Raw genomic sequence first — 25,826 nt, forward strand, 5'->3', positions numbered from 1 at the left:
CCACACGGTTCAGCTGTGGCTCAGTGGTTCACCCTTTCCTCAGAATCAGAAGGTTTGTAGGTTCAAGTCCCACTGCGGGGACTGGAGCACAAAAATCTAAATTGGTGCTCCGGTGCGGTACCAAGGGAGTGCTACACAATGGGATGAGACCTCAAAAGTGGACATCAAATATCCCATGTACTATTTTGAAGAAGAGCTGCAGAGTTCTCCCCAGTGTCCTGGCCAATATTTATCTCTTACCTAAAGTAATGGAAACAAATTACCTGCTGATTATCATATTGCAGTTTGTGGAATCTTTGAGTGCAAATTGGATGTCGCGTTTCTCACCTTATAACAGTGACTACATTTCAAAAAGTGCTTCATAACATCGTAACGACCAGGTGAGAAAGGTGTCGAGAGGTCCCTTTTAGCCTTCACCTGGTCTTATTGTAACACGGTTTAATTTTTAAACACAGTGTTTTGAGCTCCCCCTTGGTGAATCCTTCTTCACCACTTTCCAATTATAAGGCAAAGAAATGAGCATAAACAGGCTTTCTTAGGTTTAAAGAAAAGTGAAATTTATTAAACCTTAAACTTAAACTCTAATATGGTAAACATCTATGGATGCAGGCTGCACCCCACGCTCGTATGCATACGTGATATGCACATGCAAATAGGAACAGAAAAGAGCAGAAGAAAAATAAAGGTGAATAGTTTGAAGCAATCTCTGAAGAGGGGTTTTTACTGTGCTTCGAGCCCGCTGCTGTCCTTGGTTGTAGGTAGTCTTTTCATTGGGGCCCAGTATTCTTCTTTAAACCTTGTTCACTGTAGGAGACTTTTTTCTCTTGATTCATGTGTCTTCAATGGATCTTCAGTTCCATGAGAGAGAGATATTTTCAGTCCAGGAGTAAACAACTTTCTGAGTTTCAAACACTCTGTGGCAACTTCAAATTCAAACAGCTCCAACCACCAGTCAGTCATAGAAACATAGAAAATAGGAGCAGGAGTAGGCCATTCTGCCCTTCGAGCCTGCTCCGCCATTCATTATGATCATGGCTGATCATCCAACTCAGTAACCTGTTCCCGCTTTCGCCCCATACCCTTTGATCCCTTTAGACCCAAGAGTTATATCTAACTTCTTCTTGAAAATACACAATGTTTTGGCCTCATACCATTTGCCTTTTTTACCACCTGTTGGACCTGCATGCTTACCTTCAGCGACTGGTGTACGAGAACACCCAGGTCTCATTGCATATTCCCCTCTCTCAGTTTATAGCTGTTCAGATAATAGTCTGCCTTCCAGTTTTTGCTACCAAAGTGGATAACCTCACATTTATCCACATTATACTGCATCTGCCGTGCATTAGCCCACTCACTCAACTTGTCCAAATCACCCTGAAGCCTCTCTGTATCCTCCTCACAACTCACCCTCCCACCCAGTTTTGTCTCATCTGCAAATTTGGAAATATTACATTTGATTCCCACATCTAAATAATTAATATATATTGTGAATAGCTGGGGTCCTAGCACCGATCCCTGCGGTACCCCACTAGTCACTGCCTGTCATTCGGAAAAAGACCCATTTATCCCTACCCTTTGTTTCCTGATTGCCAACCAATTTTCTATCCTTTGCAATACACTACCCCCAATCCTATGCGCTTTAATTTTACACGCTAATCTCTGATGTGGGACTTTGTCGAAAACCTTCTGGAAGTCCAAATAAACCACATCCACTGGCTCCCCCTCATTAACTCTACTAGTTACATCCTCAAAGAATTGTAGATTTGTCGAGCATGATTTCCCTTTCGTAAATCCATGCTGACTCTGCCCGATTCTACCACTGTTCTCTAAGTGCTCTGCAATAAAATCTTTGATAATGGACTCTAGAATTTTCCCCACTACCGACGTCAGGCTGAATGGTCTATAATTCCCTGCTTTCTCTCTACCTCCATTTTTAAATAGTGGGGTTACATTAGTTACCCTCCAATCTGTAGGAATTGTTCCAGAGTCTATAGAATCTTGGAAGATGACCAGCAATGCATCCACTATTTCTAGGGCCACTTCCTTAAGTACTCTGGGATGCATACCATCTGGCCCTGGGGATTTATCGGCCTTCAATCCCATCAATTTCCCCAACACCATTTCTCTATTAATACTGATTTCCTTCAGTTCCTCTCTCTCACTATGCCCTGTGTTCCCCAACATTTCTGGTATGATATTTGTGTCCTCCTTTGTGAAGACAGAACCAAAGTATACATTTAGTTGGTCAGTCATTTCTTTGTTCCCCATGATAAATTCCCCTGTTTCTGACTGTAAGGGACCTACATTTCTCTTCACCAATCTTTTTCTCTTCACATACCTATAGAAACTTTTACAGTCAGTTTTTATGTTCCCCACACGCTTGCTCTCATACTCTATTTTCCCCTTCTTCATCAGTCATGTGTATTGGGGAAGCAGTGACTAGGTCCTTTGTTGCAACACTGTCTGCTAGCATGCAAAAAAGGTCTTTCTGGCGAGGGGCCTGGCAATTCCTTGTGATAGGCCCTCTTTTCTTCCCAAAGTTAAAGTTTTTAATGTTCATGTGGTGAAATAATACGTGCCTCGTTCTTGGCAGATGGGGGCCTGCTTGACTATGTGTAAAAGCGATTTTGGAGTGTGAGCTTTTTTTTCACTGACTGGCTTCCCAGTGTGTGAACTGTTATCACACTCGCTGATTGTGTCCTGTGTGTGTGAGCTGGTGTCACTTGCTGATTGTGCCCTGTGTGTGTGAGCTGTTGTCGCACTTGCTGATTGTATGCTGTGTGTGTGAGCTATTGTCACACTCGCTAATTGTGCCCTGTGTGTGTGAGCTGTTGCCACGCAAGCTGATTGTGCCCTGTGTCTGAGTGAGATGTTGTCACACTCACTCTGTACTGTGTGTGTGAGCTGTTGTCAGACTCGCTGATCGTGCCCTGTGTGTGTGAGCTGTTGTCACACTTGCTGATTGTGCCCTGTGTGTGTGAGCTGTTGTCACACTTGCTGATCGTGCCCTGTGTGTGTGAGCTGTTGTCACACTTGCTGATCGTGCCCTGTGTGTGTGAGCTGTTGTCACACTTGCTGATCGTGCCCTGTGTGTGTGAGCTGTTGTCACACTTGCTGATTGTGCCCTGTGTGTGTGAGCTGTTGTCACACTTGCTGATTGTTCCCTGTGTGTGTGAGCTGGTGTCAGACTGGCTGATCGTGCCCTGTGTGTGTGAGCTGTTGTCACACTTGCTGATTGTGCCCTGTGTGTGTGAGCTGTTGTCACACTTGCTGGTCGTGCCCTGTGTCTGTGAGCTGTTGTCACACTTGCTGATTGTGCCCTGTGTGTGTGAGCTGTTGTCACACTCGCTGATCGTGCCCTGTGTGTGTGAGCTGTTGTCACACTCGCTGGCCTTTTCACTTGTTCAGCCATTAGGAAGTGTGATTTAAGCAGAACGGTTGGACAATGTTAATTTTGCCTTCGTCTCAAAGTAGACCAACTTTGAATGATGCGGTGCCTGGCAGCCATTTGAGAATACGGCCAAACTCCCCAGCTGATCCAAGTTGGATTTGTTAGCCTGGGCTTGTGGTCTCTAGTCTGTACCTCGAATATGGACCTTGAGGTGATTTTAACTTTCCCAATATTGACTGGGACTCACTTAGTGCTCGGGGCTTGGATGGGGCAGAATTTGTGAGGAGCATCCAGGAGGGCTTCTTGAAACAGTATGTAGATAGTCCAACTAGGGATGGGGCCATTCTGGACCTGGTATTGGGGAATGAGCCCGGCCAGGTGGTCGCAGTTTCAGTGGGGGAGCATTTCGGGAGCAGTGACCATAATTCCATAAGTTTTAAGGTACTTGTGGATAAGGATAAGAGTAGTCCTCGGGTGAAGGTGCTAAATTGGGGGAAGGCTAATTATAACAATATTAGGCAGGAACTGAAGAATTTAGATTGGGGGCGGCTGTTTGAGGGTAAATCAACATCTGACATGTGGGAGTCTTTCAAACATCAGCTGATTAGAGCAAGAGGGTAACCAGGGAAAGGGTTGGCCCACTCAAGGACAGAGATGGGAATCTATATGTGGAGCCAGAGGAAATGGGTGAGGTGCTAAATGAGTACTTTGCATCCGTATTCACCAAGGAGAAGGACTTGGTGGATGGTGAGCCTAGGGAAGGGAGTGCAGATAGTCTCAGTCATCTCATTATCAAAAAGGAGGAGGTGTTGGGTGTCTTGCAAAGCATTAAGGTAGATAAGTCCCCAGGGCCTGATGGGATCTACCCTAGAATACTGAGGGAGGCAAGGGAAGAAATTGCTGGGGCCTTGACAGAAATCTTTGCATCTTCATTGGCTACAGGTAAGGTCCCAGAGGACTGGAGAATAGCCAATGTTGTTCCTTTGTTTAAGAAGGGTGGTAAGGATAATCCAGGAAATTATAGGCCGGTGAGCCTTACGTCAGTGGTAGGGAAACTATTAGAGAGGATTCTTTGGGACAGGATTTACTCCCATTTGGAAACAAACGAACTTATTAGCGAGAGACAGCATGATTTTGTGAAGGGGAGGTCGTGTCTTACTAATTTAGTTTTTTGAGGAAGTGACGAAGATGATTGATGAAGGAAGGGCAGTGGATGTTGTCTATATGGACTTTAGTAAAGTCTTTGACAAGGTCCCTCATGGCAGACTGGTGCGAAAGGTGAAGTCACACGGTTTCAGAGGTGAGCTGGCAAGATGGATACAGAACTGGCTCAGTCACAGAAGACAGAGGGTAACAGTGGATGGGTGTTTTTCTGTTCCGCAGGGATCAGTGCTGGGACCTTTGCTGTTTGTAGTATATATAAATAATTTGGAGGAAAATGTAGTTGGTCTGATTAGTAAGTTTGCGGACGACACAAAGGTTGGTGGAGTTGCGGATAATGATGAGGATTGTCAGAGGATACAGCAGGATATAGATCGGTTGGAGACTTGGGCGGAGAAATGGCAGATGGAGTTTAATCCGGACAAATGTGAGGTAATGCATTTTGGAAGGTCTAATGCAGGTGGGAGGTATACAGTAAATGGCAGAACCCTTAGGAGTATTGACAGGCAGAGAAATCTGGGCGTACAGGTCCACAGGTCACTGAAAGTGGCAACGCAGTTGGATAAGGTAGTCAAGAAGGCATACGGCATGCTTGCCTTCATCGGTTGGGGCATAGAGTATAAAAATTGGCAAGTCATGTTGCAGCTGTACAGAACCTTAGTTAGGCCACACTTAGAATATTGCATGCAATTCTGGTCGCCACACTACCAGAAGGACGTGGAGGCTTTGGAGAGGGTACAGAGGAGGTTTACCAGGATGTTGCCTGGTCTGGAGGGCATTAGCTATGAGGAGAGGTTGGAAAAACTCGGATTGTTTTCACTGGAACGACGGAGGTGGAGGGGCGACATGATAGAGGTTTACAAAGTTATGAGCAGCATGGATAGAGTGGATAGTCAGAAGCTTTTTCCCAGGGTGGAAGAGTCAGTTACTAGGGGACATAGGTTTAAGGCGTGAGGGGCAAAGTTTAGAGGGGATGTGCGAGGCAAGTTTTTTTACACAGAGGGTGGTGAGTGCCTGGAACTTGCTGCATGGGGAGGTGGTGGAAGCAGGTACGATAGCGAAGTTTAAGAGACATCTTGACAAATATGTGAATAGGATGGGAATAGAGGGATATGGGCCCCGGAAGTGCAGAAGGTGTTAGTTTAGGCAGGCATCAAGATCGGCGCAGGCTTGGAGGGCCGAATGGCCTGTTCCTGTGCTGTACTGTTCTTTGTTCTTTGAGGGTGATTCACACTTCTCTTCTTCTACCCAGAGTTATATTTTGTTAATTTTCAAAACTGTTTATAATCTACTGAAGCCATCAAGCTCTGATTCCTGTGATTTTTCAGGTGCATGCAGATCAGTACATTCCAGAGGAGAATATCCAAGGAGAGTTGGAACAGCTGGAACAGTGTCTGGATGAGCTAGAACATCGTGGGGTTGCTCTGGAGGAGAAACTGCGCAGCTGTGAAAATGGTGCGTTCAGCAGACACTCCTTTAAACTCGGAACGTAAGAACAGGAGGAGGCCATTCAGCCCCTCAAGCTAGTCGCATCATTCAGTCAGATCATGACTGTTTTACATCTCCGTTCCATTTACCCACCTTGGTTCCGTAACCCTTAACACCCTTGCCTAACAAAAATCCATCAGTCTGTTTTGAAGTTTTCAATTGATTCCTCACCTCAGTAGATTTTTTAAGGGGAGAGTGTTCCAGAATTCCACTTGCCTTTGTGTGAAGAAATGCTACCTGACATCACCCCTAAATGGCCTAGCTCTAATTTTAAGGTTATGTTCCCTTGCTCTGGACTACCCTTCTAAAGGAAATAGTTTCTCTCTATCTGCCCTATCAACTCCTTTGATTATCTTAAACACTTCAATTAAATGACCCCTTAATCTTCTATATTAAAGGGGACTGCAAGCCTAATCTATGCAATCTGTCCCTATAATGTAACCTTGGTATCATTCTGGTGAATCTGCATTACACCCACTCCAGTATTTCCTTCCTGAGATGTGTTGCTCAGAATTGAATGTATTGCACCAGATGGGGCCTAACCAGACCTTTACACAACTGCAACATAACTTCCCCCCTTTTGTATTCCAGCCCCCTTGAGTTAAAGGCCAATATTTCATCAGGCTTGTAAAAATATTTTTGGACCTTTAGCTTTGTAACTTCCAAGTGATTTCTGTACTTGAAACCCTTATTCTCTGCACCTTCGCAGTTTCTAGCTTTTCACCATTTAGAAATACCCTGATCCATTTTTCTTAGGCCCTGTGAATGACCTCACACTTCTATCCACTCAATCCATCAATTCCCTTTTCAACTTTCTGCTCACATCAACACTATTTACTGTATCACCTAACTTAGTGTGATCAGCAAACTTGGATATATGGATCTCTATTCCTTCATCCAAGTCATTTATAAATATAGTGACAAGATGCGGTTTCAGTATAGATTTCTGGGTAACACCCTGTCACTCCTACCCATTATCCCTACTGTCTGTCTCCTACCTCCTAACCAGTTCCTTATTTTAGAACAGATGGCCTCCAATTCCGTGAACTGTCATTTTTGTTAAGTTTTCTGTGTGGAACCTTTTTGAATGCCTTCTGGAAGTCCATATAAATAACATGCATAGACACCTCCTTATCTACCACATTTGTTACCTCCTCAAAAAACGCAGCTAAGTTCATTAGACGTGACTTGTCCATATAAAACCATGCTGGCTCTCTCTGATCAACTTGTATTTGTCCAAATGTTACAGATTCTAGTAATTTTGCCACAACTGATATTAGACTATATATGTTATAGGTCTACAGTTTCCTAGTTAATAATGTCTACACTTAATTATTGGAGTGACATTGGCAGTTATCCAATCTATCGAGACAATTCCTGAATCTAATGTGGTTTGGAAGATCATGACTAACAGACTTCCTTACCTCCTTCATTTAATACTTTGGGATGGAAATCATCTTGCTGGAGATTTGTCAATCTTTAATCTCATTAGCTTCTCCATCCCCATTTTTTTAAAACTGATATTGACTCTAGTTAAATCCTCCCTTTGATTTATTTTTACTTTTCCTTGTACCTCTGGTACTTTGTCCTCTTCCTGTACCGTGAAGACCAGTATAAAGTAGGTCTGCTATTTCCTGATTTCCAATTACAGACAATGTCCCAGACACCGCCATCGCCATCCCCGAGTATGTCCTGTCCCACCAGCAGGACAAACCCAGCAGAGGTGGTGGCACAGTGGTATGCAGTCGGGAAGGAGTTCCCCTGGGAGTTTTCAACATTGACTCCAGACCCCATGAACACTCAGGGCATCAGGTTAAACACGGGCAAGCAGACCTCCAACGCCCCCTTTCAGCTGATGAATCAGTACTTCTCCATGTTGAACAGCACTTGGAGGAAGCACTGAGGATAGCAAGGGCGCAGAATGTACTCTGGGTGGGGGACTTCAGTGTCCTTCACCAAGAGTGGCTCAGTAGCACAACTGCTGATGGAGCTGGCCAACTCCTAAAGGACATAGCTGCTAGACTGGGTCTGCAGCAGGCAGTGAGGGAACCAACAAGGGAAAAGTATACTTGACAACGTCCTCGCCAATCTGCCTGCTGCAGATGCATCTGTCCATGACAGTATTGGTAGGAGTGACAACAGCACAGTCCTTGTGGAGACAAAGTCCGTCGTGTTGTGTGGCACTACCACCGTGCTAAATGGGATAGAGTTAGAACAGATCTAGCAATGCAAAACTGGGCATCCATGAGGTGCTGTGGGCCATCAGCAGCAGCAGAATTGTACTCAACCACAATCTGTAACCTCATGGCCCGGCATGTCCCCCACTCTACCTTTACCATCAAGCCGGTGGATCAACCCTGGTTCGATGAAGAGTGCAGGAGGGCATGCCAGGAGCAGCACCAGGCATACCTCAAAATGAGGTGTCAATCTGGTGAAGCTACAACCCAGGACTACTTGGGTGCCAAGCAGCATGCGATAGACTGAGCTAGGCGATCCCATAACCAATGGATCAGATCTAAGCTCTGCAGTCCTGCCACAAGTCGTGAATGGTGATGGACAATTAAACAACTAACTGGAGGAGGTGGCTCCACAAATATCCCCTTCCTCAATGATGGGGAGCCCAGCACATCAGTGCAAAAGATCAGGCTGAAGCATTTGCAACAATCTTCAGCCAGAAGTGGCAAGTTGATGATCCATCTCGGCCTCCTCCTGAGGTCCCCAGCATCACAGATGCGAGTCTTCAGCCAATTCGATTCACTCCGCGTGATATCAAGAAACAACTGAAGGCACTGGATATTGCAAAGGCTATGGGCCCTGACAACACTCTGGCAATAGTACTGAAGACCTGTGCTCCTGAACCTGCTGCACCCCTAGTCAAGCTGTTGCAGTACAGCCACAACACAGGCATCTACCCGGAAATGCATAAAATTGCCCAGGTATGTTCTGTACACAAAAAGCAGGACAAGTCCAACCCGACCAATTACTGCCCTGTCAGTCTCCTCTCGATCAGCAGTAAAGTGATGGAAGGTGTCGTCGACAGTGCTATCAAGCGACACTTGCTTAGCAATAACTTTCTCAGTGATGCTCAGTTTGGGTTCCGCCAGGGCCACTCATCTCCTGACCTCATTACAGCCTTGGTTCGAACATGAACAAAAGAGCTGAACTCAAGAGGTGAGGTGAGAGTGGCTGCCCTTGACATCAAGGCAGCATTTGACCGCCTATGGCATCAAGGAGCCCTAGCAAAACTGAAGTCAATGGGAATCGGGAAAAACTCTCCGCTGGTTCGAGTTGTACCTAGCGCAAAGGAAGATGGTTGTAGTTGTTGGAGAGGAGTCATCTCAACTCCACTACATCACTGCAGGAGTTCCTCAGGGTAGTTTCCTCGGCCCAACCATCTTTGGCTGCTTCATCAATGACCTTCCTTCAGTCATAAGGTCAGAAGTGGGAATGTTCGCTGATGATTGCACAATGTTCACCATTCACGACGTCTCAGATACTGAAGCAGTCCGGGTAGAACTGCAGCAAAACCAATATCCAGGTTTGGGCTGATAAGTGACAAATAACATTCATGCCACACAAGTGCCAGGCAATGACCATCTCCAGCAGGAGAGAATCTAACCATCTCCCCTTGACATTCAATGGCATTACCATCGCTGAATCCCCCACTATCAACATCCTGGGGCTTACCATTGACCAGAAACTGAACTGGAGTAGCCATACAAACACCGTGGCTACAAGAGCAGGTCAGAGGCTAGGAATCCTGCGGTGAATAGCTCACCTGACTCCCCAAAGCCTGTCCACCATCTACAAAGCACAAGTCAGGAGTGTGATGGAGTACTCTCCACTTGCCTGGATGGGTGCAGCTCCAACAACACTCAAGAAGCTCAACACCATCCCGGACAAAGCAGCCCATTTGACTGGCACCCCATCCACAAACATTCACTCCCCCCACCATCGACGCTGAGTTGCAGCAGTGTGTACCAGCTACAAGATGCACTATAGCAATGCACCAAGGCTCCTTAGATAGCACCTTCCAAACACACGACCGCTGCCACCTACAAGGGCATCAGTTGCATGGGAACACCACCACCTGCAAGTTCCCCTCCAAGTCACACACCATCCTGACTTGGAACTATATCGCCATTCCTTCACTGTCGCTGGGTCAAAATTCTGGAACTCCCTTCCTAACAGCACTGTGGGTATACCTACCCCAAATGGACTGCAGCGGTTCAAGAAGGCAGCTCACCACCACCTTCTCAAGGGCAATTAGGGATGGGCAATAAATGCTGGCCTGGCCAGTGACGCCCACATCCCATGAATGAATTTTAAAAAAGTGGCCCTAGAAATAGTGGATGCATTGCTGGTCATCTTCCAAGATTCTGTAGACTCTGGAACAGTTCCTACAGATTGGAGGATAGCTAATGTAACCCCACTATTTAAAAAGGGAGGTAGAGAGAAAGCAGGGAATTATAGACCAGTCAGCCTGACGTTGGTAGTGGGGAAAATTCTAGACTCCATTATCAAAGATTTTATAGCAGAGCACTTAGAGAACAGTGGTAGAATTGGGCAGAGTCAGCATGGATTTAAGAAAGGGAAATCATGCTTGACAAATCTACTACAATTCTTCGAGGATGTAACTAGTAGAGTTGATGAGGGGGAGCCAGTGGATGTGGTTTATTTGGACTTTCAGATGGCTTTCAACAAAGTCCCACATAAGAGATTAGCGTGTAAAATTAAAGCGCATAGGATTGGGGGTAGGGTATTGCGATGGATAGAAAATTGGTTGGCAGGCAAGAAACAAAGGGTAGGGATAAATGGGTCTTTTTCCGAATGGCAGGCAGTGACTAGTGGGATACCACAGGGATCGGTGCTAGGACCCCAGCTATTCACAATATATATTAATGATTTAGATGAGGGAACCAAACGTAATATTTCCAGATTTGCAGATGACACAAAACTGGGTGGGAGGGTGAGTTGTGAGGAGGATACAGAGAGGCTTCAGGGTGATTTGGACATCTTGAGTGAGTGGGCTAATGCATGACACATGCAGTATAATTTGGATAAATGTGAGATTATACACTTTGATAGCAAAAACAGGAAGGCACACTATTATCTGAATGGCTATAAACTGAGAGAGGGGAATATGCAGCGAGACCTGGGTGTTCTCGTACACCAGTCGCTGAAGGTAAGCAAGCAGGTTCAACAGGTAAAAAAGGCAAATGGCATGTTGGCCTTCATAGCAAGAGGATTCGAGTACAGGAGCAGGGATGTCTTGCTGCAATTATACAGGGCCTTGGTGAGACCACACCCAGAATATTGTGTGCAATTTTGGTCTCCTTATCTGAGGAAGGATGTTCTTGCTATAGGGGAAGTGCAGCGAAGGTTTACCAGACTGATTCCTGGGATGGCAGGTCTGACATATGAGGAGAGATTGAGTCGGTTAGGATTATATTTGCTGGAGTTCAGAAGAGTGAGGGGGGAATCTCATAGAAACCTATAAAATTCTAACAGGACTTGACAGGGTAGATGCAGGAAGGATGTTCCCGATGGTGGGGGAGTCCAGAACCAGGGGTCATAGTCTAACGATACGGAGTAAACCTTTCAGGTTTGAGATTAGAAATATCTTCACCCAGAGAGTGGTGAGCCTGTGGAATTCGCTACCATTGAAAGCAGTTGAGGCCAAAACATTGTATGTTTTCAAGAAGGAGTTAGATATAGCTCTTGGATCTAAAGGGATCAAAGGGTATGGGGCGAAAGCGGGAACAGGTTACTGAGTTGGATGATCAGCCATGATCATAACGAATGGCGGAGCAGACTCGAAGGGCAGAATGGCCTACTGCTGTTCCTATTTTCTATGTTTCTATGTATGTCCATGTCAGCCTTATCTGAATTTAAAACCTTACTTTGTGACTTACTTTTCTCCCACTCTATTATGATCACTGTTAGCCAGGTGTTCCCTTACTATTAAATTATTGACCAATTCTAGCTCATTATTCATTGCTAAATCTAGAATGGTCTGTCCACTTGTTGGTTCAAGAACATGCTTCAGCAAATTGTCCTGAATACACTCAAAAAATTCGCTGCTTCTGAGACTCAATGTTCAACAACTGTATTTATATAGCACCTTTAATATAATGTCCTTAGGTGCTTCACAGGGACATTATAAAACAAAATATGACACTGAGCTCCAGAAGGAGATAAGAGGGCAGCTGACCAAAAGCTTGGTCAAAGAGGTAAGTTTTAAGGAATCTCAAAAGAGGAAAGCGAGGTGGAGAGGTATATTTAGGGAGGGAATTCCAGAGTTTAGGGTCTGGACAGCTGAAGGCATGGCCACCAATGGCAGAGCAATTAAAATCGGAGATGCGCAAGACACCAGAATTAGAGGAGCGTGGATGTCTTGCACGGTTGTGGGGTTGGAGGAGATTACAGAGATAGGGAGGGGCAAGGCCATAGAGAGATTTGAAAACAGGGATGAAAATTTTTAAATCAAGGCATTGCTTAACCAGGAGCCAGTGTAGGTCAGCGAGTGCAGGGGTGATGGTTAAAACCAGATTTGGTGCGGATTAGGACACTGGCAGTGGTGTTTTGAAATATCTCAAGTTTATGAAGTGGAGAATGTGGGAGACTGGGAGGCCAGTCAGGAGTGCGTTAGAATTGTCAAGTCAGGAGGTAACAAAGGAATGGATGAGAGTTTCAGTGGCAGATAAGCTGAGACGGGGCGGAGTCAGGTGATGTAACGGAGGTCATGGCACGAATATGTGATGGGGAGCTGATTCCGCGGTCAAGCATGACACCAAGATTGCGAACAGTCTGGCTCAGCCTTAAACAGATGCCAGGGAGAGAGATGGAGTCGGTGGCTAGGGAAGAGAGTTTATGGTGGGGACCAAAGACAATGGTTTCAGTCTTCCCAGTATTTAATTGGAGGAAATTTCTGCTCATCTAGTACTGGATGTCAGACAAGCAGTGTGACAGTGGAGGGGCTGAGAGAGGTGGTGCTGAGGTAGGACTGGGTGTCGTTGGTGTACATGTGGAAAGTGACATATTTTCGTATGATGTTGCCGAGGGGCCGAATGTAGATGAGCAATCGGAGTGGGGTCAAGGATAGATCCTTGGGGGACACCAGAGGTGTAACTATGTGGAAGCGGGAAGAGAAGCCATTGCAGATGATTTTCTGGCTACAATTAGATAAGGACTGAACCAGCTGAGAAGAGTCTCACCAGCCTGATGACAGTGGAGAGGCATTGGAGGACGATGGTGTGATTAACCGTGTCAAAGTCAGCATGAAGGATGAGGAGGGATAGTTTATCTTTGTCACAGTCACATAGGATGTCATTTGTGGCTTTGATAAGAGTTTTGGTCCTGTGGCAAGGGTGGAAACCTGATTGGAGGGATTCAAGCATGGAGTTCCAAGAAAGACGGGCACAGATTTGAGAGGTGACAAGCCATTCGAGGATTTGAAGAGGAAAGGGAGGTTCAAGGTGGGATGGTAGTTTGCAAGGATGGAGGGGTCAAGGATTTTTTTTTGAGGAGAGGGGTGGTGACAGGAGATTTGAAGAAGAGGGAACAGTACCTGAGGAGAGAGAACCGTTAACAATATCAGCTAACATGGGGATCAGGAAGGGAAGTTGAGTGGTCAGCAGTTTAGTGGGAATAGAGTCAAGAGAGTATGAGGTGGGTCTCCTGGACAAGATGAGCTTGGACAGGGCATGAGGGGAGATAGGAAAGAAACTAGAGAAAGATACGAGTTCACAGCTAGAGGAGGGGTGAATCTTGGAGGAAATTGGCCTGGTGAACTGGAGAAGCGGCAGAGGCAGCTGATCAGGTCTCAACCTTAGTGACAAAGAAGTCGATGAGCTCCTTGTACTTGTTGTTGGAGGTGAGGGTGAAGGGGAGAGGGGTTTAAGAAGATAGCTTGCAGCAGAGTAAAGAAGGTTACCTTTGCATTCCAGGATGATCCTGGAATAGTGAGCAATTTTAACAGACAAGAGCAAGACTAATAGTGCTTTATGTGATCCAGCAGATCTGATGGTGAATGGCTAAAGCAGTTGTCCACCAAGTCTGAGTCCCTTGGACTTGAGGAAGTGGAGATCAGGGCCAAACCAGGGGGAACAGCCAGGGTAAAAAGAGTCATGGTTTTTAACGGGGGCCAGGGCATTGCAGGTGGAGGTTAGGGTGTGGTTGAGCAGATTGGTAGCTGCAGAATTGTTGTAGTGAATGGAGGGCCAAAGGCTAGACAGTTGGGATTTTGAAAGTGCAGTTGGAAATGAATTGGGGGAGAGTTTTCACTAGGGGCAGATACAGAAGGAAGTAGATTTTTGCTTTCCCTAGTCTACGTGAATATTAATGTCTCCCATTATAACCGTGCTATTTTTGTAACCAGCTTCTCTGATCTTCATGTTTATGTATCCCACTACTTTATCACTGCTATCTGGAAGTCACTAATCCAGTCCCAAAGTTTTGCATCCCTTTCGATTCCTCCGTTCACCAGAGAATTTCTACTGTCTGCTCTCACTTGCTGATATGCCCTCTTTCTAATGCAGTAATAGTGTCCTTTCACAGTATTGCTACACCACCCCCTTTTCCAATGTCCCTCTCCTGTCCAAAGACCTTATAAACTGAAATATTTATCTCCCAGTCAGGCCCAGTTTGTAGCCAGGTCTCAGTGATGGCTACTATATTATACCCTTTAAGCTGAATTTACTTGGGTCAAAAGGTAAGTTTTAAAGAGTATCATAAAGGAGTGAAGAGACGGCGCAAGGTTTAGAGAGGGAATTCCAGAGCTTAGGGCCTAGGGATGTGCAAGAGGCCAGAATTGGAGAACGCAGAGATCTTGGCGGGCTGGAGGAGAAGTAGGGAGAGGTGAAGCCATGGAGGGATTTGAAACTGCCCTCGATCCTATCATGCTGTGGGCAGATGTGGGCCTTGTGGTGGGGGTGGATGGGGACTAAGGGTGAGCCTGGTGTTGGGAGAGTGGGGATGATACTAGGAGGGAAAATAGGCCTTGGCAAATCTCCAGTCAGCATTCATTTCATTTTTGCAACCACAGATGAGGATGAAGATGATCTCCTGGTTGAATGGTTCAAACTGATCCATGAGAAGCACATGCTGGTTCGCCGTGAGTCAGAGCTTGTTTACACGTGAGTTGCTTTGTGGCCTGAATGTGTGGTTGTTTCATTTCAATAAGTCTATTTCCATTTCTTTGCATTGCCTCAGCTGCCTGAAGCACAGTAACCTTGTACACATTAGGGATGTTCAGAGGGTAAAGGACGGCGCAGTGGTTATCACCGCAGCCTCACAGCTCCAGCGATCCGGGTTAAGTTCTGGGTACTGCCTGTGTGGAGTTTGCAAGTTCTCCCTGTGACCGCGTGAGTTTCTACCGGATGCTCCGGTTTCCTCCCACAGCCAAAGACTTGCAGGTTGATAGGTAAATTGGCATTGTAAATTGCCCCTAGTATAGGTAGGTGGTAGGAGAATTGAGGGAAGGTGAGGATGTGGTAGGGAATATGGGATTAATGTAGGATTAGTATAAATGGATGGTTGATGGTCAGCGCAGACTCGGTGGGCTGAAGGGCCTGTTTCAGTGCTGTATGACTCTATGACACTGGCTTTGCTCTGTCCCTGATTATCTGACTCTTTGTCGCTGATCAAGACTTGCTGACGTGTGTGAGGGGGAGAGGAAAGGAATTGCTCTCTTTGGTGAATCCTGTTGAATCACCCGTCAATGTGGCATCAGGCACGCAGCCAACCCTGGGCTAGCTGCTTATTGAAATCCTAATCCTCTGCACTCTGTGTAATCTTTGGGTGTTTAAGTGACGCTGTCAGTGTTTCCACCTTGTGTTTGTGTTCCTCTTCACTGTGAGATAAACTGTGAGCGATTTAATTTCTTTATCATCTGAAAGTGGTCTTTAAATGAAGCAGAGCAATAGTACCATTCCATCCCCCTTACTCCTTTTCCCCTTTACCTCGCTTCCCATTGTTTTTCCCTCCCCTTTTCTCCCTGCCCCTTTCCCCTCTTCCTCTATCAGGAGCCAGAGCTGTTCAGTATTTGTACGGCCCTGGTATATCAGCCAGGCCCCTCTGTACTAGCCCAGTCCACTGTCTCCATTCAGCACCAGAAGATTAAATCAGGGCCTGAAAGCAACAATAAAAACAAAGTACTGCAAATGCTGGAAATCTGAAATAGAAACTGAAAGTGCTGGAAATACTCAGCAGGTCTGGCAGCATCTGTGGAGAGAGAAACAGCGTTGACCTTACAAGTCGGATGTGACTTTTCTTCAGAACCCCAAGAGTTATGACTCATAACGTCAACTCTGTTTCTCTCTCCACAGATGCTGCCAGACCTGCTGAGTATTTCCAGCACTTCCTGAAAGCAACAAGTTGTAACAGCCCCTGATGGGGGACCTGACCAGCAGCAGTCAGTTTCCAAGGGTTAGCAGGTGCTGAGGGAATGATGGCAAGGTCTGTTGGATGCAAATGCAGCTTTGCCATGTCATAGTCCAGTTGGATTAGTGAAGGAGTTGCAGACAGGTTGTTTGCTGTGTAGCAATTGCTATTTTTGTAGCTGTATTACCCAGGAAGCTGTGACACACCCCTCCCCAGCCTCATAACAGTGTGAAGCCTGTTGTAATGTGAACCCTGTCCTATTTCCCAGTTTCAAGCAACAGAATCTGGAGGAGCGGCAGGCAGATGTGGAATATGAATTGCGCTGTCTACTCAACAAACCAGGTCAGTGACTGCTACAGAGTGCACTCGGGGTTTACCTCCCATAGCCCCAATTCCCTCAGGCTGATCACTGCTTCAATTGTCTCTGCAGAGAAAGATTGGACAGATGAGGATCGAGCGCGGGAGGCAGAGTTGATGCAAGAGTTGATTACAGTCATTGAACAAAGAAACGCCATCATCAACAGCCTGGATGAGGACCGGCAGCGGTAATCCAATCTGTAAATTCGGGTGCTGGGGTGATAGACGCTGGACAGTGGGGTACAAGCTTCCTGCCTGGGGTAACTGGCACAGGGTAGTGGGGTACAAGTTTCCTGTCTGGGGTAAGTGGCACAGGATAGTGGGGTACAAGCTTCCTGTCTGAGGTAACTGACAGAGGATAGTGGGGTACAAGTTCCTGTCTGAGGTAAGTGGCACAGGATAGTGGGGTACAAGCTTCCTGTCTGGGGTAACTGACAGAGGATAGTGGGGTACAAGTTCCTGACTGGGGTAAGTGGCACAGGATAGTGGGGTACAAGCTTCCTGTCTGGGGTAACTGACAGAGGATAGTGGGGTACAAGCTTCCTGACTGGGGTAAGTGGCACAGGATAGTGGGGTACAAGCTTCCTGTCTGGGGTAAGTGGCACAGGATAGTGGGGTACAAGCTTCCTGTCTGAGGTAACTGACAGAGGATAGTGGGGTACAAGCTTCCTGCCTGGGGTAAGTGGCACAGTATAGTGGAGTACGTCTTGATTATGCCCAAAGGCAAATACATCCGAGAGAGAACAGGAAGGTAAATTCTCACATCACTGTCTTACAGAGAGGAAGAGGAGGATAAGTTGCTGGCAGCAATGATTAAAAACAAAGGTAAGGTACTTGCTCCAAGTCCTGTTCACCCATCACTCTCGCTTGCTGACTTGCTGACCTACATTGGCTTCTGGTTAAGCAACACCTTGATTTTAAAATTCTCATTCTTGTTTTCAATTCTCTCCTTGGCCTCGCCCCTCCGTATCTCTGTAATCTCCTCCAGCTCCACAACCCTCCGAGATCTCTGCACTCCTCCAATTCTGGCCTCTTGAGCATCACTGATTTTAATAACTCCACCATTGGTGTCCGTGCCTTCAGTTGCCAAGGTCCTAAACTCTCGAATTCTCTTCCTAAACCTCTTTACCTCTCTTCCAACCTTTAAGATTCTCCTTAAGGCTTCCCTCTTTGAACAAGCCTTTGGTCATCTGCCCTAATATCTCCTATGTGGCTTGATGAAGCATTTGGGATATTTCATTATTGCTGAACAAACGAGACATGCTGTTCAAGCTTTTTATCTTGCACTCATCAGGACAGATGCAAGAAATACCAAATTTCAAAGGGAGCAACAATTCATACTGCATGAGAAAAGGGTGCTGATTGGTTGATAAGTCGATTCCTTTCGAGGTGTTGCCATGGAGAATGCATCAGGGAGCTATTGTCCCCACACTTCGTTCAATTCAAAAAAGGCGCAACGCCTGGGCATGTTCCTTTTGCCTGCAGAGGACAGGTCCCTGCGTATGAATATATGTAGCTTCTAGCAAACATAAGTGAGCCACATTGAGAGCCTGACTGATGATCTTAAATTGGTTGTTAGTGTAATTCTTGGCACACTCAGGATTGTTCAGTAGGTGCTGCCCAATTGCAGAATCACATCGAGCGTAAGACATTGTGTTCTGAGTTTTGCAAGTACAGGCTGGTTGAGTACAGTCAGTACTCTGCCTATTGCAGACAGCTAAAGAGACGTGCTGTTTGATGTGATCCACGTACGGCCTACATACCTAGCTTTGCACTGGAGTTCATGTACCACATTACTTGCTTGTGTGATAGGAAGTACGTCTTTTTGGCTTGACAGCAGCATCCTGTTAGTGAAAAATACCACTTGTGTTGCTATGCATAGTAGCAGTGTGAAATGGTATTTTCCTCTAACAGGATACTGCAGTCAAGCCAAAAAGCCGTTCTGCCTACCACACAAATAAGTATTTTTGGCTTGATGGCAGCATCCTGTTAGTGAAAAATACTGCTTGTGTTGCGATTGCATAGCAGCAGTGTGAAACGGTATTTTCCACTAACAGGGTACTGCCGTCAAGCTAAAAAGCCATTCTGCCTACCACACAAATGAGTAATGTGGTATATGAATTCCAGTGCGATGCCAGGGACGAAGGCCATATGTCCCATTGAGTGGTGGATCGTATCAAACAGCACGGCCCTTCGGCTGTTCGCAATAGGCAGCACACTGACTGTACTCAACCAGCCCGTACTTGCAAAACTCAGAATACAATATCTAACGTTAGATGTGATTCCGCAATTGCACAGCACTTACTGAACAACCCTGAGTGTGCAAAGAATTACACTAACGACCGATTTAAGATCATCAATCAGGCTGTCAATGTGGCTCACTTGCGCTTGCTAGAAGCTACGTATATTCGTACGCAGGGACCTGTGCTCTGCAGGCAGAAGGAACATGTCCAGGCATTGCGTATTTTTTGAATTAAAATAATCATAAGGGTCACTAGTTCCCTGGTGCATTCACCATGGCAACATCTCAATCAATCAGTCGATTTGCCAATCAGTCAGCATCCTTGCAGTATAAATTGTTGCTCCCTTTGAAATTTGGCATTCTTACGTCTCTCTTGAGTGCAAGACGAAAAGCTTCAACAGCATGTCTCTTTTTTTTCAGCAATACTCAAGTCTGTACTACCAAGTGACTATGTTAATGGCACTATATAAATGCAAATTATTATTTGCAATTAATATGTAGCAGCAGGCAGTTTCCTTGAACAGCTTGTTACAGGTTTTTTTAATTGAGGCCAATTTCTGCCCCTTCCTAATTGCTCTTTTTCCCCATTGAGTATAGTAGCAGGTTGGTTAGTCTGAATTCTCCTCTGCAGCTGGAAGAAGACAGAGTGAGAGTGGGGTCTTGCTGAGATTCCCCAGTTCTTGCTTTCGAGTGATGTCCACATCCAGGGTCATCCATGGATCTTTGGGCCTCTTAACATTGACTTGTGTTTTCCCCTCTCTCCTGGGACAAATGGAGTCTGCATGTAGAAGTTAGTGGAAATACTACCATGGAAACAGGATCCGAGAGAATATCACAAAGAGGAAGTAGCTTTCCGAGACACTGTGTGTAATCGGCTGGGCCCACCTGCAGGTCTCTCTTGTCGTAGCAGTACCATCAGCAGAAGTGGACACGTGCCTAGTACCTGTCACAATAACCCCTCCCTATCTTTGTAGCTATAATTCCTACAATATAACTTCAATATCTGACAACTTTGTCCTTGAAATAAAATTCAAGAAATTTCTGTTAAAGGGTATTTGGGATTCTATATTTAGGACATTGTGTACAAAAGCAAAGTAGTGATGAATCTCTATAACACATCACTGATACCTCTGTTGAAGCACTGCATACAGTTCTGGGCTCCCTGTAATGAGACTATATTAGAACCATGGAAAGGAAACAGCAAAGATTTACTAGAATCACATCAGGGACGAGTGGTTAGACTTATGAAGAAAGGTTTGAGAAATTGGGGCTTTTTCCCACTGCCACAAAGGCGGTTAAAGAAGATTTAATTGAGGTTTTCAAAATGTTGAAATGTTTGAGTCATAGAGTCATTAATGCACAGAAGGATGCCATTTTGTCTATTGAGTCCATGCTGGCTCTCTGTAGAGGAATCTAGTCAGTCCCATTCTCCTGCTCTATCCCCATAGCTCTGCAAGTTTATTTCCCTCAAGCGTCCATCCAATTTCCTTTTGAAATCATTGATCATTTCCACTTCCATTACCCTCATAGGCCGAAGTTCCAGTTAAGAGGATAAATAGAGTTTGTTCGCACTGGTTGGTAACTGGGTAAGAAGGAGGCACAGACTAAGGGTTATCACTCGAAGAATGAAGAGGGAAGTTAGAAGGAATGTTTTTGCATTGAGGGTTATTGGAAAGGGAATGTTTTACCACAAGGCAGAGACAGGGACATTATTTCAAAGGGAATTGGATAAGGATTCAGAAAGGAAGATTATAGGGGATTGGAGTCGAGCTCAGTTGAGTTGGCACCAGCACAGGGCCAGTGAGGTGGCCTCCTCCAGTGCTGTAATTTCTAAGAGTGTAAAATATTTTAGCATTCAAAACTTTCACACACAGTAGTCACACAATTATTTTTTTATTTATTTAGAGATACAGCACTGAAACAGGCCCTTTGACCCACCGAGTCTGTGCTGACCATCATCCACCCATTTATACTAATCCTACATTAATCCCATGACCCTCTCACATCCCCACCTTCCCTCAATTCCCCTACCACCTACCTATACTAGGGGCAATTTATAATGGCCAATTTACCTAACAACCTGCAAGTCTTTGGCTGTGGGAGGAAACCGGAGCACCTGGCGAAAACCCACGCGGTCACAGGGAGAACTTGCAAACTCCGCACAGGCAGTACCCAGAATCGAACCCGGGTTGCTGGAGCTGTGAGGCTGCGATGCTATGTCAGACTGTAGCATCTTTGTGCATTTCTGTATCTGGATGATTGGCTCAACAAAGATAAGAGCCTGAGACCTACCAGCTCAGCAGCATTTCAGACTTGCGACCAGTCATAGCTAACAAAGTATCAGCTGTGTGTGTGGTAGCATTCTCACCACAGAATGCTGTGGGTTTCAGCCCACTCCAGAGACCTAAACATACAATGTAGACTGGCACTCCCGGTGCAATACTGAGGGAGTGCTGCACTTTTGGAAGGTGCCATCTTTCAGATGAGACATTAAACTGAAGCCCTGTCTGCCCTCTTGTTATTGAAACGTTTGGGTCTGCCCACCGCTGGAGGTTACCATGAACAAATAGTAATGTTATTTCACTCTGCATAATAACCTTTCCCCTTTGGCTGGGGTCTTCCACGCATGACTCATGTGTCTATGTTTCATAATGGTTTGCCAGTGATTTTAGTATGGAGAGTTTTCTTAAAAGAAATGTGACACAATGCTTTTGAGACTGTGCTCTGCCCGTCCTCAGACTTTCTGTACCAGTCACCCATCAACCCCTATGCTCGCTAACCTACACTCGTTCCTAGTTGCAATGCCTCGATTTTAAAATTCTTATCCTTGTTTTCAAATCCCTGCGTGGCCCCACCCTCCCTATCTCTGATCTTCTCCAACACTACAACTCTCCAAGATATCTGTGCTCATCCAGTTCTGGCCTGTTGCGCATTCGCTCCATCATTGGCAGCCGTGCCTTCAGCTGCCTCAGCCCTAAGCACTGGACTCTCTACATTTGTCTTCTTTAAGACATTCCTTAAAACCGATCTCTTTGAGACCAAACTTTAGTCACTTGTGCTAATATCTCCTTACATGGCTCAGTGTCAAATTGTGTTCGGTAGTAATCCTGTAAAGCACCTTGAAACATTTTATTACATTAAAGGTGCTATATAAATGCATGTTGTTGTCTGTGCTCTGCCTCTCCTGAGGCCGACCAAGCATGGATCCAGGCCCTGCCCTTTCTGCAGGCTACAGCCCTGTGTGGGGGTCCAGGCCCTGCCCTTCCTGCAGGCTATAGGACCTACAGAAAGATGATCACTTCATTTTGTTTTAAACAGATTTCCACAAAGATACCAACAGCGAAATAAAGAAAAAGGCAAAATTCAAACCAAGCAAGATGCTGAAGTTTCTTGGGAACAAGCCAGAGGGAAAGTCCAAAAATGCCAAAGAGAAGAATTTATGATTGGTGAAAGTGCCGAGGTGAATGGAAAGCTGCATGAGTAGCACCAGCTGACCCAAACTGGCACAGCTGCACTTGTTGGGACTTGTTCTATTCTACAGCATCTGGTGATTGGTTCATAGGAAGAGCATCTGAGATTCATATTGACATTAGGCATCATAGTGCTGGCTCAGATCGCTCGCTATATATCCTTATTTTATGTGCAATAGAAGCCACTACAGTCCTGTATTATTTGTGCTTAGCGCGGTTTAACGTTCCCGGTGAGACACTGTTATTCTTTGTCGGGCTAAAGTCGGTTCTTTTCCTCCGTATTGTGTTGTGCACAGTTCCTTAGCTGCAGAGTTGAGTACTAGTTATATTTGTTCACTGTGGGCTTGTTTCAGGCTACGCCGGGCTGTCACCAGTGCTGTTTCTTTTTCAGTGTGAAGATCTGTCCACTTCTTGCTGCACACGGTTCTGCTGCTGCACAGCATGTAGCCTGAAGACCTAGCCACACAAAACGTTGGTTCTGAATTTTTCAAGTTTTTAATCTGTGGTGTTTATTTTGTGGTACAGTGTGAGTGTGTGCTGTCACCTCAAGAACTTCTAAATCTTTATCAATTGTATGAAATCTTTGCAAAGAGGCTATCCAAATGTCCAAAAAGCGTAACTTACCAGTGACTCATCAGGGACAATATATCAGTGCAGTGTGCCAGACATATTGACACTTCATGGGACGGTGCATTGGGCACTCCGGGGTGCAGTGTGCTGCATTGTGTCGGGCTGAGCCGGAGCCTCAGCCGGGGGGTGGGGGTACTGAGCCAGGGTTGATCTGGAGCCTCAGTCGGGTGGGGGAGGCTGAGCTAGAACATCGGCCAGCCAGGAGATGGAACTAGAACCTTCTTCGCCATTGCCGAGACCCCACCCCCCCCCCCCCGAATATTCCTGCACTGCGCTGCTGGAACTGGTTGCCATTTGTTACCCTTTTATTTATCTATCTGCGCTCAGAGAGCCTGTATAAATCAGTAGTGTGCTTTATGCCCTCTGCTCATCTACAACTGACATCAGAGATGCCCATGGCTAAAACCAAACTATGCACAGCCAAAATCCAACATGCCTACCTGCTGTGGAGTTATGGTGCCAGTTGCGTACGAACTGTTGCTTCATTGTTGCTGCAGTTACTCTGACCATGCCCACTGGATAATGTAAACAGCCATTTAATACTGTCGCTGAAACAGAATCAGACGCAGGTCAGTAAGCCTCTGTGAAGAGAGAGCAGTCCTTCAGAACTGAAATAATGAGCAGGAACAGTGATGCAATGAGAAAGAGGGGAGGGGGAAATGCAGAGGGGCTGGAGCCCAAGGTGGAAACCTGTCTCTTTCTACCTGGTTGACTGACTCATTCAGTATTTTCTGTTTTCATTTCAGATTGGCATTGTTTGCAGCATTTTGCCGTCTGGGATTTTCGGGGAGGTGGAGGGGGCGTCAGGTCACGCAGACTCTAGGGGGGGTGCCGGCCCAGCCCAGCCCAGCCCAAGCAGACTTTGCTGTTAGTCCCATATTGTCTCTGGTCATTGTTCAGACATTGGTGCTGACTCTGGCCAGCACTGGTATTAAACGTGTTTGAGTTCTGAGCATACTGTTGACTGGAACAGTCCCTTTTTAATTCCAGGTCTGTCAATGCTGGGGCTCTGAGATGTAGAGGACTGTTGTGATCTTCACTAATTTTGCTTCATACAAGTAATCCGGAGGCACTGTTCAGAATGAAACTGGATATACAGACAGTATTTGTGTATAAAGAATCTGTGGTCCTCAGTCCCATTCTTTGTCATCAGGTGAATCTCTATGCAGTGACAAAGCTACAAACCTCCAGTCTATGAAAACTTCACAGCTGGAACCTGGCAGAATAAGCTCAATTTTATCACAATCTTCCAAATAGTCTCATTTTAGTGTTGGCCTTTCAGAAGTGAGGCATTTCACTCTGCACTGATGGATGGTGGAAACAATGATTAACAACAAAATTCCTGCACTGCTGTGTTCAGCATCTGAATCCTGCATCTGAAAACTGCAGCAGGAAATATATACATGCCCTTACATACATAAGGAATGTGTACAGAATTGTGCACACTCAAGCATACATCCCGTGAGAGTACACACATCCCAGCGGTGTACAACCGTAGACACCAGCAAATGCTAGTGTGCTCTCAGTCGTTATCTGTAATGAAGGTCACATATTCATGTTACAGTGAAGCTGTTTCTGATAATATTGCACTTTAATTGGCCTGTAGTGTCACAGCATGCACTGTGCTGTTGATCATTCCAACATCCCCCAACATTCGCAGTGCACCTCATCAGTAATCAGCACCTATTGCAGTATGTTGTCATAGTCAAAGAGTTATACAGCACAGAAATAGGCCCTTCAGCCCATCATGTCTGACAGCCATCAAGCACCTATCCTAATGCCATTTTCGTGCAATGGGCATTAGCTTGGAACTGGCAAATGGGCCTTCCTTTGGAGCTGCTCCTAATTCAGTCGAGGAGGAGCTGGCAATAATCTTGACACAAAAAAGTGTCTTCATACTTAAATCAGTAAGGGTGTAACTTTCAGTTTTGTCTTGTGTGTGGGCATTTGCACGTGAACACATCACACCAACAAGCAATGTAACATTGGTTTGCATTCTCGCATCAACCTGACTTTATCATGGACTTTTAGATTTCTGTTTTGAAGATTGAATGAGAGAAACACACTGTAGGTTGGACTGAATATCCTGGTATATGCACTCTTACCCTGATTAACAGAATTTGTCTTGAGATTTTGTAGGTTCTTAGCAGTAATCATATTTCTACCTAACATACAGGAACAGCTGCCAAAAAAGCCTTAATTCAATTTACTGTTTGTTTAAAGCCTTTTATGTACTTATTCTAGAGGGAATATTCGTGCCATTTCTTATGTTTTTGTTAGTTATAGGATTGCTTTCCTCGGGTGAATTGGACAGTTTTGCTGATGCAGATCTTTCCTTTATCTGTTATTCTGCCTTACCTATTTGTATATAATATTTATTGAAACACACAAGCATTTGTTCTAAAGCTATATTATTCTGCTAACAAAATGGGTAAAATTGGGACCAATAAAATGGAAAGTTGTCCAAGTGTGTGACTGGTTTGAGACAGGAGTGGCAGTTTGAGAAGTCCATTTATGTAATTTTGTCAGTTTTATGCCTGTAGCCTGGGAACAGTCGGTGTGCAAGAAGGAAACTTTCTCCTTTCGAGAGGTGTGTCACTTTGCATCTGGTTGTTTTGTTTGAATAGCCTTGTGCTAGCTGCTATCGTGCTTTTCAGTCATGTCACTTGCAGCTTCAACAGCTTCTACTTATATTTATATAGCG

At 45.5% G+C, this 25,826-nt stretch overlaps 1 protein-coding gene across 1 annotated transcript in view; it reads left to right on the plus strand.

The window, feature by feature from the left end:
- Positions 1–25,589, plus strand: part of micall1a (MICAL-like 1a) — a 182,658-nt gene extending 157,069 nt beyond the window's left edge. Inside the window, exons 11-16 of the mRNA XM_068019331.1 lie at positions 5,881–6,007; positions 15,087–15,177; positions 16,692–16,765; positions 16,854–16,968; positions 17,559–17,605; positions 22,341–25,589. Of these exons, the coding sequence (XP_067875432.1) occupies positions 5,881–6,007; positions 15,087–15,177; positions 16,692–16,765; positions 16,854–16,968; positions 17,559–17,605; positions 22,341–22,465 (579 nt within the window). The 3' untranslated portion in view covers positions 22,466–25,589. The remainder of the gene's footprint in view (positions 1–5,880; positions 6,008–15,086; positions 15,178–16,691; positions 16,766–16,853; positions 16,969–17,558; positions 17,606–22,340) is intronic.
- Positions 25,590–25,826: the final 237 nt, after the last annotated feature.

This window comes from Heterodontus francisci, chromosome 41 (assembly GCF_036365525.1).
Source record: "Heterodontus francisci isolate sHetFra1 chromosome 41, sHetFra1.hap1, whole genome shotgun sequence".
Classification (NCBI taxonomy): Eukaryota; Metazoa; Chordata; class Chondrichthyes; order Heterodontiformes; family Heterodontidae; genus Heterodontus; species Heterodontus francisci.